The sequence below is a fragment of the Microcebus murinus genome, chromosome 2 (assembly GCF_040939455.1).
Source record: "Microcebus murinus isolate Inina chromosome 2, M.murinus_Inina_mat1.0, whole genome shotgun sequence".
NCBI classification, from domain to species: Eukaryota; Metazoa; Chordata; class Mammalia; order Primates; family Cheirogaleidae; genus Microcebus; species Microcebus murinus.
Window position 1 is genome coordinate 25,262,908 of NC_134105.1, and position 15,495 is coordinate 25,278,402.

The window sequence follows — 15,495 nt, forward strand, 5'->3', positions numbered from 1 at the left end:
CATTCTTGGATTGATGGGCACTTGGGCTGTTCCACAGCCTTGCAATTATGAATTGTGCTGCTATAAACATTCGAGTGCAGGTGTCTTTTTTGTAGAGTGTCATTGGATCTTTTGGGTAGATGCCCAGTAATGGGATTGCTGGATCAAATGGTAGATTCACTTGTATCGCTTTAAGGTATCTCCAAATTGCTTTCCACAGAGGTTGAACTAGTTTGCAGTCCCACCAGCAGTGTAGGAGTGTTCCTCTCTCTCCACATCCACGCCAGCATTTGTTGTTCAGGGTCTTTTTGATAAAGGCCATTCTCACTGGAGTTAAGTGATATCTCATTGTGGTTTTGATTTGCATTTCTCTGATGATTAGAGATGTTGAGCATTTTTTCATATGTTTGTTGGCCATTCTTCTGTCTTCTTTAGAAAAGTTTCTGTTCAAGTCCTTTGCCCATTTTTTAATAGGGTGTTATTTGATTTTTTCTTGCTGATTTTCGTGAGTTCTAAGTATATTCTAGTTATCAACCCCTTATCGGATGCGTAGGATGCAAAAATTTTCTCCCACTCTGTAGGTTGTCTGTTTACTCTCATGACTGTTTCTTTGGCTGTGCAGAAGCTTTTTAGTTTGATCATGTCCCATTTATTTATTTTTGTTGCTGCTGTGATTGCCTTTGGGGACTTCTTCATAAACTCTTTGCCTAGGCTGATGTCTAGGAGAGTGTTTCCAACATTTTCCTCTAGAATTCTAATAGTTTCGTACCTTAGGTTTAAGTCTGTTATCCAGTGTGAGTTGATTTTTGTGAGAGGTGAAAGGTGTGGGTCCTGCTTTAGCCTTCTACAAGTGGCTATCCAGTTTTCCCAGCACCATTTATTGAAAAGGGATTCTTTTCCCCAGCATATGTTTTTGTCTGCTTTGTCAAAGATTAGATGGCTATATGAGGATGGTTTTATATCAGGATTCTCAGTTCTGTTCCATTGGTCAATATTCCTATTTTTATGCCAATACCATATTGTTTTAATTACTACAGCTTTGTAGTATAGTTTGATATCTGGCATATTAATTCCTCCCATTTTGTTTTTGTTGCCTAGAATTGCTTTTGATATTCGGGGTCTTCTTTGGTTCCATACGAAACATAAAATTATTTTTTCTATATCTGTGAAGAATGCTGATGGGATTTTAATAGGTATTGCATTGAATCTGTAGATCAGATTGGGTAGTATAGACATTTTAATGATGTTGAGTCTGCCGATCCACGAGCATGGAATGGATTTTCATCTGTTTACATCCTCTGCTGTTTCCTTCCTTAGTGTTTCATAGTTCTCCCTGTAGAGGTCTTTTACCTCCTTGGTTAAGTATATTCCTAGGTACTTTAATTTCTTTGTTGCTGTTGTGAAGGGAATTGAGTCTTTGATTTGGTTCTCGATTTGATTGTTGTTGGCATATATGAATGCCTCTGATTTCTGTGTATTGATTTTTGTATCCTGAGACATTACTAAATTCATTGATCAGTTCCAGGAGTTTCTTGGTTGAATCTTTAGGATTTTCTAAATAAATATAATATCATATCATCAGCAAAGATCTTTGGTAATTTGACCAGCAAATATTAGCCACTGCAACTTTTTCCAGCTTCTATCTTTCTTGTCTCTTAGCTTAGTGAGACTTAATGTGCTTTGTTTTGAGTTTTCCCTCTCTGTACTGGGATTTGCTAAATGTTCCCGGGCTGAAAGCCAAGGTGAACCTACTTGTACCTAGGGCTCACTTCATTTGTTTCTTTTTCTCAGATCAGTCTTGTGTTGCTCAGAAAAGAGATGCTTCATGTATGTGTCTGGTTCTTTAGTTATTAACAACAGGAGGATTATTCTGGGACCAGTACTCCACCAAGGGCTAGAAGTGGAGTGTTATATAATCAGTATTATAACAATACTGCATGATTTTGAATTTATAAAAGATTTTGAGTTTAACTCAGAAATAGTTTTATAGATAATTGCTCTAAGTAGTTTTATAGGCCCATTTAACTCAATATATTTCTCTAGCATAATGCTGGTTGTGCTCTGTGACTAGTACAATCTATATGTCAGGGGTCAGCAACTTTTTCATGTGGTCAACAAATATGGTTTCTCACATATACTTGTTCTTTTTATAATCTTTTAAAAAATGTAAAATCATTCTTAGCTTGGGGCCATCCCAGAATAGGTTCTGGGTCATGGGGCTGTAGTTTATTAACTCCTACTATAGGTAAAGTTGTTCAAGTAGTATTTTTTTCTCTTTTTATTTTTTTAGAAATCTCTGTTGACCATTGTTGCACATGGTATGAGCTAGTAGAAGTGGTGTGTCTTGTGTTTAATGAGTTTATGAGAGTAACAAAATAAAATTGTTATAAATTTACTGATGCCATTGAGGGCAAAACGTACATGTTACTCTGTCTCTACAGTTACAAAGCCTGTAAAAGATTGTTTTAACATTGCTTTTTTTCTGGATTATAAGGGGTAGGATTATAAATTAGGTTTAGGGCCTGAATAGATTCTTGTTTGTCTGAATAGAAAGGGATAGGGATACCAGCTAAATCTGATGTGATAAATAAATTATGAAAGAAGATGAAAATACTTTCTGAAATATGTTATAAAACATATGAAAGTTTTATTCAGTAAATGTATGGTCTCTTGCAGTGATGTGCTTCAGTTTTAATAGATCCATGCCAGTTTTTAGGTATATACTGAATAATGTTTGTATCAGTTTATAGATATCTCTGATCTTGGTCATTGCTGTCATAGTATTATAAACATCAGTGATCATTCAGAAAAGTAAAGTCTGTTGTCTTTAGTTGTCCTCATGGTAAAGAACAAATGGTAAATTGTTTTATAAGGTGTTTTACAGTATACTTTAAACTTATAATTTTTTTAGCCTCAATGGTGCATAAGTAGACTATTAAAATTGGTAAAATGAAACTCATTTTTATTAGGGGTGTTTCAGGTGTCAACATTTGTTTATCACCATTTGGTAAGTTATAACATCCATAAAATTGATCTAAGTATTCCACTGGTCTCAAACTGTTTTTTTTTTTTTGTTTTTTTTTTTTTTTTGAGACAGAGTCTCACTTTGTTGTCCAGGCTAGAGTGAGTGCCGTGGCGTCAGCCTAGCTCACAGCAACCTCAATCTCCTGGGCTTGAGTGATCCTTCTGCCTCAGCCTCCCGAGTAGCTGGGACTAGAGGCATGCGCCACCATGCCTGGCTAATTTTTTTTTTTTTATATATATATATCAGTTGGCCAATTAATTTCTTTCTATTTATAGTAGAGACGGGGTCTCGCTCTTGCTCAGGCTGGTTTTGAACTCCTGACCTTGAGCAATCCGCCCTCCTCGGCCTCCCAAGAGCTAGGATTACAGGTGTGAGCCACAGCGCCCGGCCTCAAACTGTTTTTTAAACTTTGAAACACTGAGAAATATATTTTACATTGAGACATATGTGTGTGTATATGTACACAGACATTTCTTGTAGCATTACTTACTGCCATTCTATATGATGCATTTTGCTTTCTGTTCTAGTCCATTAAAAAAAATATTGGTACCTTAATGTATTGATACTTGCAGTTTGAAAGAAGACTAAACTGTTGCATTCTAATTATTATCCCATTTTCATGAAAAGTTTTCAGTTGATTACTGGCCTAGGAATAGCTAAGATTCTTTTTTACTTTAGGATTATAAATAGGATTACCATTCTTTCTCTTACTATAAGTGTGCCCTGATGGGAATGAGGGTCTGTCACTAAGGTAGAAAGCTGAAGCGGCTGTTAAGGAGCTTCTAGTAGTTTCAGACATAGCCACACAATTCAACATGCTTATCAAGAGTCAGTTGTATTTGTTCCCAAACTTGTTTATTAGTAATTGTCATTGTAGTTATGTGATTTCAATTGTACATTTTTTACAACTAATAGTACTTTGAAAAGTGAGTTGTTGTTTCTGTGAATAATTTTAATACTTTAGAAAGACTAGGCAAGTCATTAAAAACATGAATGTGCGTCTTAACTTTCTCATTCCACTTTAAAGAAACCCAAGTTGCAGTCATGAAGATGGCATATGTATGGTTATGATGTATTCAAGAAAGAACTCATATTAGCATAGCCATTTAACAAAGTCTTGGCTGATCATTAAATGATCGGCAAATGTGCTTTTATATGTCTCAAGTAAAAAATAAATGTTTAAGGCATTTATGTTTTATTTTTAATGATTCCTGGCTTTATTTGACTGTTGTTGAACTATTGGATTACATTTGTGATCTTACAGTTTAAAGATTTTTTTTTTTAGGAAATTATATTTTATTGAATAGTAATGACAAATCATCTCTTAGAAATATTTCTGTGACAAAAATATGCCAATTTAAGGTTTTATTCAAAATGAACCAAGATCACTTCATTTTTATGCTTATTGTTTGTTTTCACATTCTTTGGGGTTTGTGTTTTCTTTTGATTCCTTGTTCCTTTATAAGAGAGAGAAAAGTAGCCACCTCAGGAATTATTAGAGAACAATGATTTCTTTTTTTTTTTTTTTTTTATTTTCCACCTGAGCACAGCAATAGAACAATGATTTCTAAAAGTTGAATTATTATTGATATTCCTTTATTTCTGAAAATTATGCTTTGATTAAACACAAAATGTACAGGAGTAATTAAGTAATATATTAGAAATGAAAGTAACAGCCTTTTCACAATGTACACTTACGTGGTAATTGAGTTCCTTAGTTGGTAATTATAACTTAAAAAGAAATGATTCTTGACTATAGTATAGAAATATCAATATACCACTAAAGCAAGGACTAATTATAAGAAAGACAAGGAATAAAAGTTGACTTTACCTGGCATCAAGAAATTTATTTTCATTATCAAATGAAATATTGTACTTAAATTACTTGAAATAACTTTTTCATTCTCCTTTCACAAAGTCTTAATAGTCTTACCTGCATTTTAAGCATTTTACTGATCACAGCCTGTCTTGCACAGAGATTTTCCTCCTGAACTCATTAGTTATTTCCTCTTTATTGGATCATTCATGAGAATACTCAAAACTGTAATATTCTTCATCTTTAAAATAATTTTTCATGAAAAAAACAAAAAATACACAAAATCAAAAAGCCTCCATTGACTCCAGATTTTAGTTGAATTTCAGTGCCTCTGAAGAATTATCTGTACTCCTTCAGTTCCTCTAAAGAATAATTTATACTGTGGTTCTTGAGTTATCTCCCCACAGTCCCTGTTGGGACCACCCTGTACACTCATTTTTCCACTCATATGGCTTTTGTCAAGTTAGAAGTTCATTTTAGCTTTGCCAGTATAAGTAATACATTATTAGTCTTCATTTTAGCAAACATCTGAGCAGCATTCATCATGATTGGTCACTCCCTTCTTTTTTTTTTTTTTTTTTTTTTTTTGAGACAGAGTCTTGCTTTGTTGCCCAGGCTGGAGTGAGTGCCATGGCGGCAGCCAAGCTCACAGCAACCTCAAACTCCTGGGCTCAAGCAATCCTTCTGCCTCAGCCTCCCGAGTAGCTGGGACTGCAGGCATGCGCCACCATGCCTGGCTAATTTTTCCTATATATATTAGTTGGCCAATTAATTTCTTTCTATTTATAGTAGAGATGGGGTCTCGCTCTTGCTCAGGCTGGTTTTGAACTCCTGACCTTGAGCAATCAGTCCGCCTCGGCCTCCCAGAGTGCTAGGATTACAGGCGTGAGCCACGGTGCCCACCCTGGTCACTCCCTTCTTATTGAAATATTTTCTTCATTTAGCTTTTATGATGTCAGTCTCATTTTTCTTTTACCTCATTGGCTGTTCCATCTTAGTCTCTTTCCCTGATTCCTTCCTTTCTATCAGATTTCTAAATTTCTAACATTTCTAAATGTTAAAGTATCTCAGGACCTTTCTGCTCTCCTCCATCTGTATAAATTAACTCACTAGGTAACCTTACCTATTCTCATCAGTTTTAAGTATCGTCTCTTCATTGATGAATCCCAAATTTATATCTCATTACTTGGCAAGAATTCTTCTTAACTACATTTGAAGATATTAATAAGGATATCGAAATTAATGGTATCAAATCCAAACTACTCATGCTGTCCTTTTTAGTCTGATCTACACTTAGTGTTCTCATCTCAAGAAATGGTATTCTGTTGTGTTCTCCTTGACTTCTTTCATGTCCAGCATCTCATATTCATATCAGGAAATGCCTCTACCTTCAGAATATACCCAAATCTGACCACTTCTCACATCCACCCTTACTTATCTTGATCTTAGCCACCGGTTTTTCCTTGGATTATTGCAGTAACTTCCTAACTGGTCTTTCTGCTTCCATTCTTTGGCTCCCTGTAACATTGAACAGCTTTATAGTATATAGAAGCCTTATGTAAAACATATGATCCTTGTAAAACATGAATCAAATCATGTTAATCCCTCTTTACATTCTTTTAATGACTTCCTTTTATACTTAAATCCATTGCAGTTTTTTCTGTTGCCTGCAAATTCCTAATAGATATGTCCTCTGTTTCTCTTTTCTCATTTTTTTAGCACTCTTCTCATTCATTCAATTCCAGCCATAGTGTCCTTGTTTTTCTTCAAATACTCCAAGTAAATGTACAGCATCTAACAGCCAGGAATCTTTAATGAGTAATTTATGCTTTCAAGTCTTTTAGACCAGGTGCAGTGCCTCATGCCAGTAATCCCAGTGACTCAGGTGGCCAAAGTGGGAAGATTGCTTGAGGCAAGGAGTTCAAGACCAGCCTGGGCAACATAGTGAGACCTCATCTCTGCAAAAATAAAAATAAAATAATTTTTCTATAGTCCTGGATACTTGGGAGGCTGAGGCAGGAGGATTGCTTGAGCCCATGATTTGAGGGTTACAGTGAGCTATTATCATACTGCTGCACTCCTGAGTGACAGGGAGACCCTGTCTCTTAAAAAAACAAAAAAGTCTTTTACCTACCTGTGATTGTAGTATTCTGTTTTGTTCTGTAGATCTAGTCTCTGAGTTTGATTATATGGACCACAGGGATGAAAAGATTTCAGTTTCAGTTAACTAATGTAACTAGTACTTAAACATTCAATTTTTTTTTATTTTTTGTTTTTTTCCTACTTAAACATTTTAATTGGTAAGATTGTAGGCAACCTACAGATTTATTGTGTGATAAGTACCAAAGTTGCAAATTTATATTAGATGCTTTGTTAGAAATTGATATCTCTGAGAAAGTTTTAATCTCCAGTGTGTTTCAAATAAAGATTAAAAAAATTTTTAAATAGGCAGTAGATATATGTGCTTCAAAACTCAAAGATAAAAGTGAGTATACTTTGAAATGTATACTCTGTTTCTGTCTTCCTGTCACCCAAGTTTTCTTCTCATGGACAATCGATGGAGGATATTTTTTATGCAGTTGTAACATTTGATATATATGTATATATAAAATATAAAACTATATTATATATTTTTCCTCCTCACTTTGATATTTTTACTTAATAGATCTTGGGAACTCATATAAAGTTGCCTCATTGTTTTTTAACAATTTTGTAAAAATTTGTAAAATTTGAATTGTTGAGTCAGGAGTTTTATTTAAAATGTAGGAAGTATTGCCTACTTGCTCTTTATTAGTTTTGTACCACTTTATACTCCTACCAATAATATTTCACTTATAAGGGTTGGCAAAGATTTTTCTGTTAAGGGCCAGATAGTAAATATTTTAGGTTTTGCAGCCTGCATAGGTCTCTGTTATAACTCTTCTTTGTTTATATATTGGTCTTGGTCCGTAGTTTCGCAACTTTGGCCTATGGCATTGCTATAAGACTATTATCAAAACCTTTTGTTATTACTAGCCTGCTATGTGAATATAGTATCTTTTTTTTCTCCCCTCCCCTGAATATAGTATCTTGTTGCATTATTAATTTGTGTTTCCTTGTTGAACCTTAGTATTTCACTTCCTGTGAAGTATTTTTTCAAATCATTTGTTTTTATATATGTATTTGGTTGTTTATATTTTTACTGAACTGTGAGTCTTGTCTTTATCTCTTAGGGAAATTACCCTTTGTGATATAAAGTGCAATAAAATCTTTTTAACCAGTGTATCCTTTATCTTTTTTTTTTTGTTTTTATGTTTTTTTGAGACACAGTTCCACACTGTTGGCCAGGGCTAGAGTGTCGTTGCCAGCCTAGCTCACAGCAATCTCAAACTCTGGGCTCAAACGATCCTCCTGCACTCCCAGAGTGCTAGGATTACAGGCATGAGCCACCACGCCCGGCCTCCTTTATCTTTTTATTTGGTTTGTGTTTTTGTCTAAGAATTTTTGTGGTCAAATTTGATCTTTTATATTCTTATTCATAAATTGTTCTTTTATTCTGGATTTCGTGTCATTATGAGAAAGAATTGTCCATACTTTATGACTTAAAAATAATTCTTCCATGGTTTCCTTAGTATTTTTAAAATTATTTAAATATTTTTTCATGTCTAAACATAGATATATCTGTAAACTATTTTGGGGTGATTTGTGGATCTAGTTTTTCCAGGTGGCTATATCCCTTTCTTCCCACACTATATCCTGAATTTAACTGTAAAGATAGTAAAAGTTGCTTGCAATATTACTTCTTAGTATTGACTTCTTATATACTATAGAACATAAACCGCTGAACACATAAAATGCATATTTCTTTATTCACTAAAAGTTATGGAGCACATACTATTAATATAAGGTCAGATACTAATGGTAAAATGTTGAAAAGGCCCTAACCCTGACCTTTACTTGTTTACAGTCTAGTGGACGTGTGTGTGTGAACACTTGCTTCTTTGTGGTTTCTTCTAAATCTTCTATTATTATGAAAACTTTCAAATAAATGGAAAAATTGAAAGAACAGTACAGTGAACATCGGTAATATCACTCTCTCCCCCTTTCCCCTCCCTGCTTATCTCTCTCTGTGTGGCATATTATGTGAAAGTAAGTTATATATGTCATGATGCCTGACCTGTAAGTTCTTCCATATGCATCTCCTAAGATTTTAGCATTTGTTTTACCATCTGTTGTCTAAATTGATAATTATTTTAGAAAGTACAAAAGAGTGATTTTTGAAGTCAGTTTTTTCCCCTATGTTTAGTAGTAAGCTTTCTTCTGATAAAAAGGCTTTTCTCTCTTCTCTTTGACATCATTATGGGCTCACATTATTTTTATTTATTCACCATCACACTGTTACTTTTTTTTTTCTGAGGAGGGAGAATCATAACTATCTTTTTCATCCTTTTATTCCTAAAACTTATCATTGTACCTACCTACTGTAGAGTGGTTTCCTAGTAATTATGTGCTGAATAACTGAATGAATATACTTTAAGCAGTGAGTAACTATTGAAGGATCTCAAAGGAGGGGTATAATATGGTACCACTTATGTTTTAGATAATTCTGGTGCTTTTAGGGAGGAGGGCAACTTGAGGAAAGCTTTCATTTGGACTCTGTATGAGTTAGGACTTGATTACAAATAATCCAACGCAAATCATCCTGAACAAAATTGGATCATGGAGTCCAGGGAACGGTTGAAGAACCAACTACATGAAGGGTACCTCTGGGCTTCAGGAACAAATAAAAGCTAGGATGCCAATGCCACTAATATTTTCAATCTTTGCTTCATTCTGTTTTTATCAGTTATAATTTGCTTACTCATGGACCAATTAAATGTGATTTGGGCATAGGGTTTGTAAGAATATGGTTGCTTCTTGGATACTCATGTGAATTGAGTCAGTACACTGTTGAAGGTATTGTACTAGGCCAGGAAGAGATGTGGAGTGTTAGACTTAGGTGCTGAGTGGAAGAGATGGGTTTTAGAGAGATTAAGTAGTGCAGTACAGGCCCGGCTGGTGGCTCACATCTGTAATCCTAGCACTCTGGGAGGCTGAGGCTGGCGGATTGCTCAAGGTCAGGAGTTCAAAACCAGTCTGAGCAAGAGCGAGACCCTGTCTCTACTAAAAATAGAAAGAAATTAATTGGTCAACTAAAAATATATAGAAAAAATAATTAGCCGGGCGTGGTGGCACATGCCTATAGTCCCAGCTACTTGGGAGGCTGCGGCAGAAGGATCACTTGAGCCCAGGAGTTTGAGGTTTCTGTGAGCTAAACTGACGCCACGGCACTCTAGCAGTGGCAACAGAATGAGACTCTGTCTCAAAAAAAAAAAAAAAGTACAGAGCAGTTGAAAGGATTTGTCCATGGAGAACGAGAATTGGAATAATTAATTCTATCTTGAGCCAACTGCTGGTTTAGTGAATCTGTTACTCAAGTGAGGGAGATTTGTGCTTGGAATGGAAACATGATGAGTTTGATTTCAGAGATATTAAGTTGGAATTCTCTAGGGGATATAGGAGCTAGTTAAATACAGGCATCTAAAATCTTGGACCATTTTAGGAATTTAGTAGCAAAAGTAAAGGCTATGGAGGTGAACAAAAGCTTAGTCTGAATGTTTAAAATAAGAGAACTAGGATCCTAGAGAAAAGGTAATGAAGCCATGTGAACAGAGGAAGATGAGTATAAAATAAAATAATATGCCAGTTAGAAAAGTAAGAAGAAATATAGTGCGTTAAAGGAATTTTATCTAGGAGGGATATGCCATGTAAAGGATGTGACCATTAGGAGATTGATGATGTTTTTGAAAGTAACTCCAAATGGGAAGTTGGGAGCTGATTGCATTAAGCTCAGAGGATTAATGATTAGGAGATGAAGTAGAAACAAACTACTATAGACTTTTTTCCTACAAGTTTGTGAAGGAAAGGTGAATGAGGGCAATATAGGGCTAAGGGGTTTCTTTGTTTTATTTTGTAATGGGAGAGATGTTAGCATATAGTTTTGAACAGTAAACAGTTTTTTATTCTAGGTAGGATAAAATTTATTTTTATGTTTAAATATTTACCATTGTAAACATTAACTGCTGTGTTTATTAGTGTAGAGAAAATGGGACTCTGAGACCAGAGAGCTGGATTCTAATCTCAGTTCCCCAGAATAATCACCATAGTAATTATCATTACTACTTTCAATTCCCTTCTGTGTGTCAGTCATTATGTTAGTAGGCCTTTTATACCTACTGTCACTAATCCTCACCGCAAATTAATCTCCAAGGTGAGTATTTGCCGTTTTATAGATAAAGAGATTCTGGGAGTTTACTTCTCAGGATCACATAGATTTTTCAGGATCATGCTTTGATTTCAACGTAGATATGTCTGATTCTGAAATTGGTGCTCTTTTCTCTGTATCACATTGCCTTCCTTCCTTCTACCCGAGTTTCTCAAGTTTTGGGTCCCCATTTCCTTAACTGTTAGACAGAAATAGTCATGTACACCATCAAAGTGTTAAATGAATAGTGTGGTAATACTATCTATATTTTGTTTGAAGAAATATATATTTGGTTAAATACCAGACAGACCTTATAATTGTGGTCATCTTTAGCAATATCGTTTGTCTAAACAGTATTTTACTTTTTAAGGTGGTGGTATCATGGATACAGAAATGTCTGAAGATATAGACCACAACTTAACTCCTACCCTTGACAGCATGTCTTATGGAATGCCGAATCAAACAGGATCTGAAAATTCATTGCTGGATGAAGATGATTATTTTTTGAACTCTGGGGATCTTGCAGGAATTCCAGTCGTTGGTAGTGACAATGAGGATGAACAGGATTTTAGTTCAAAGGACAATCTTGTTTCTTCAATTCATACTGATGATAGCTTGGAAGTAGAGAGAAGTGTCACACAGCATGAATCAGACAATGAAAATGAAGTACAAATTCAAAATAAATTAAAAAAAGACTTTCCTAAACAGTTTGATCAGGTTTCTGTCTTTAAATCGATACGGAAAGATTTTAGTCTAGTGAGAGAAAACAGCAAAGAGACATTTTCTGGAAAGGACAAAAATAGAGACCTAACTTATCATGAACGTGAAAAACGATTGGATAAACCCCATAAAGATTTGGATTCAAGGTTGAAAAGCAATTTTTTTGATAAAGCAGGTAATAATTGTTGGAATAGAACCATAAAACACAATAACAAAGTACTGATAATAATACAGTTTTTACTGCTTTTGATGTTAAGTGAAGTATGAACAGTTAAATTCATTGTAATCTTGTCATTTTTCTTTTATCCTTGTTCTTTGCAGAATGACTGAATTTCTCCCCGTTACTTTTGGTAATGGTATAAATGGTTGAAAAAGTAGCTCTAAACCTCATTTCTCCCTCCCCTGATTGCAATATTTTGATGAGAAGGCAAGATACTTGAATCACCTGTTCATTTTCTTTGGTTGAACATTGGAACCTGAAGTTGGATTTAACTTCTTTGTGCTGTAAGCACTAATTCAAACTGCTGTCCCACCAATTAGTCCAAATTAGGGAGGTTTTTTCCCTAATAGAAATAGCATTTCTAGTTTATGTTTTAATAGTTTCTTGAGGCACCTCTTGAGCCTCTTTGCCCAGTGTACCCTATACTTCAGCTCCAGTTAACATTCTTGAATATATCATATATTTTCTCCTATGCTTTCCTTTCCTCCTGCTGTTCCATTTGCCTGCATGTTATTTTCTCTTTTTATATATGTGCCTGTAAAAGTACTTCTTATCCAATAATGCCTGACTCATTAACCTCTTCTACTCTGTTGTCAATCCTAACTGCTCTACATCAATAATGAATTATTTCCTTATCTATATTTCCACAACATTTGGTTCATGCCTCATTATTTATAGTACTTATACAATATTATAGTTCTCTGTTTGTTTTACCTCACTTACTAGTGTAGGAGTTTCTAAAGGCAGATACTATCTTATTCATCTTTGTATTCTTGGGGTCTAACCTGATGTAGTGAAAATAGTAATCTTTCAATAAATGTTCAACAGATGTGAAGGAAAGCAAGCATACTATACCAATCCTTATATTTCTTCTGCCAATGCTAGGAAACATGGTGGAAAGAACAAACCAGTATTGTTAAAAAGAATAACTATTTTGAGTATTCATTATGTGCAAGGCTGTGCAAGGGTATACCAAGTTTTTCAATATATATGATTCAATATATATTTTCAATACTCCCTACAAAGAATATTGAAAGTTAGAGAGTTGTTTTTCTCAAGAAACATAATATGTAGTAATAGAAGGGGCACGAGAAGTCAGGTAGTAAAAGTGTCAATGACCAGGTGAATAGTATAAGATATAATTTATAATTAAAGACAATTTATAATTAGAAGAGTTTGTCATACAGGAGTAAAGATTTCTTTCAGATAACTGAAACAGTGTGGTTTAGGGATATTTAGGAGAGAGATGATTTTTAACTTAGTGAATAGGGAAGGTTTTATAGAGGAGGTGAATTTTGAACCGAGCTAACTCTGGAAAACTATACAAAGATTAGGATAGACAGAGGAGACTTGGAATAGAATAATTGGAAATAGGAGAGAACAAACACAAGTAATTTTCAAAGCATAGTGAACAAAGTAACCACTTTATTTAGGTTTGAGCAAGGAAAAAAATATGGGGTAAGGCTAAGAGTTTGGTGGGGCCAGATTGTGCAGAACTTTGAGTGAAAATACCTTTTGGGTGTTTTGGGGACCCAGTTCACTCTAATGAGCATCTTTGTTGGAAAAGAGAGGTGATTATCAAATGATAGCTTTTGAGGTCACTCTTTCTAAGATTTGTTATTCATATACATGTGTTTGTTTGTTTTTTTTTTTTCTTTCAATAGCTAATCAAGTTGAAGAAACATTACATACCCATTTACCACAAACCCCAGAAACAAACTTTAGGGTAAGTTTTCAGTGTGTATGTAGATTGCTGTATCTGTGGCAAGTGTCAAGTTTTTCTTTATGTCACTTTCTGAACTATGACTATATGTGTTAGGTAGAGCGCTGATTATTATTTTTTTTTAATTTACATTATTATTTGGGTAAGGACATCTTTGGAGACATTCTAAAAAGCCTCAGCTCTTAGGTACTTTATTTGTTTTTGGTATTTAGACCTATAGAACATTTACTTTTAGCATAGGAACTCTAATGAATGTCCATAGAGTTCTTCATTTCCAATGAGCTTTCTTTGGGTGTTAAACCTGAAGAAGAAGAATTTTAAAATCTGAATATTTATTAATCCTTTATATTGTGTTTTAGGATTCCAGCTACCCATTTGCCAATAAAGATTCCATTGGTTCGGAACTGGGGAATTCCTTTGCATCAAATATTAGAATTAAAGAAGAACCTTTGGATGATGAGTATGACAAAGCAATGGCACCACAGCAGGGACTACTAGACAAAATTAAAGATGAACCTGACAATGCTCAAGTAAACATTTCATCTTTTTTTTCCCCCTTCTTTTTGTTCCACACATTGAATTATTCATTTGAGAGAGGAAGTACTTAAAAGGTTTGTTGACAGGGTAAAAGGACACTGTTGAAGAAGGTTGAGGTGATTTGAATTACCTTGTAAGGCATGAATAAGAGTTATATGAAACTTTTTCTGAGTAGTAATAAAGGCTTTTAATCATCTTAGTTTCTTAATACCACTGTGATTTTTGCAATGCATTTCAATGCATGATTAGGGAAAGGGTGAGTCTTCAAGGATTTTAGATACATGTCATGAATATGGCTGAAGGTTTTATGGTAGTTTGTGAGTCTGGTGTGATTGAGTTCATATACAATAATAAACCTTTTGCAGTTACTGCTAATGAAATACAGGCTATTTGTGGATTTAAATATTTTTCAGAAAGAGATAATGGACAGATTATCTTTGGAAAGGTTAATTGATTGAAGAACCAGTTCATTGGATTAGTGGGTAGAAGGTAAAGGAGGCTTTGATGAGTGATACATGATTTCAAGTTTGAGTTCTGTGAGTAATAAAGGTAAGGGTAGTGCTCTGCTATTTCAAGGTTGCTCTGGAGGTAAAAGTCATAGAGGTCTTATAACTGTAACATTCTGAAATCAGCTAAATTATTCATGCAGTTAATGACATTGCAGTGGTTGGAATAGAAGAAAGAAATTATATTAGATGTTGTGATCATTTTGAAATGTAGAGAGGTCCAAGAGTACACAATAGCAATAATTACTTGAGGGTAGTCTATGTTTTTTACAGATGCCATGAATTCAAAGGATGAGAAATAAAGATAGTATGAATTAGATATTTATCTGAGATGACATTTGATCTTGAAAAAGCTTACATGTTCTTATCTTTCTATTAGGGGGGTTGAGAATGTGAGACTTCTGTGGAAGAGCATTTTTCATTCTGGTTTCTTTGAACAGGATTTCTCAAACTTGACACCATTGACATTTTGGGCCATATAGTTCTTTGTTGTGAGGAGTTGTCTTGTGCATTGCAGGATGTTTAACAGCATTCTTGGCCTTTACCTAGATGCCAGTAGCAACCTGCTCCCCTGCTAATTGTAAAAAAAATCATCTGCTATTGAGAAGCACTATTTTAGAGTAAGGAAATGGAAGAATCGGTGATTATAGAGGTAGGTGATTAATACAAGTCAGATTGATGCTCAG

The 15,495-nt window shown here is 34.6% G+C and overlaps 1 protein-coding gene across 7 annotated transcripts in view; it reads left to right on the forward strand.

Annotated features, from left to right (window-relative positions):
• ZMYM4 (zinc finger MYM-type containing 4) overlaps positions 1-15,495 on the forward strand; it is a 158,924-nt gene that overhangs the window by 81,678 nt on the left and 61,751 nt on the right. For 4 of the 7 annotated variants that reach the window (XM_075996460.1, XM_012765248.2, XM_075996470.1 and 1 more), the window contains exons 3-5: positions 11,474-11,998; positions 13,708-13,769; positions 14,126-14,296. The exons of 2 other annotated variants lie outside the window; for them this stretch is intronic. In XM_075996460.1, coding sequence (XP_075852575.1) covers positions 11,474-11,998; positions 13,708-13,769; positions 14,126-14,296 — 758 coding nt within the window. Of the gene's footprint in view, positions 1-11,473; positions 11,999-12,144; positions 12,328-13,707; positions 13,770-14,125; positions 14,297-15,495 lie in introns of those variants that run through there. One more of the 7 variants, XM_012765255.2, reaches the window with a different exon arrangement.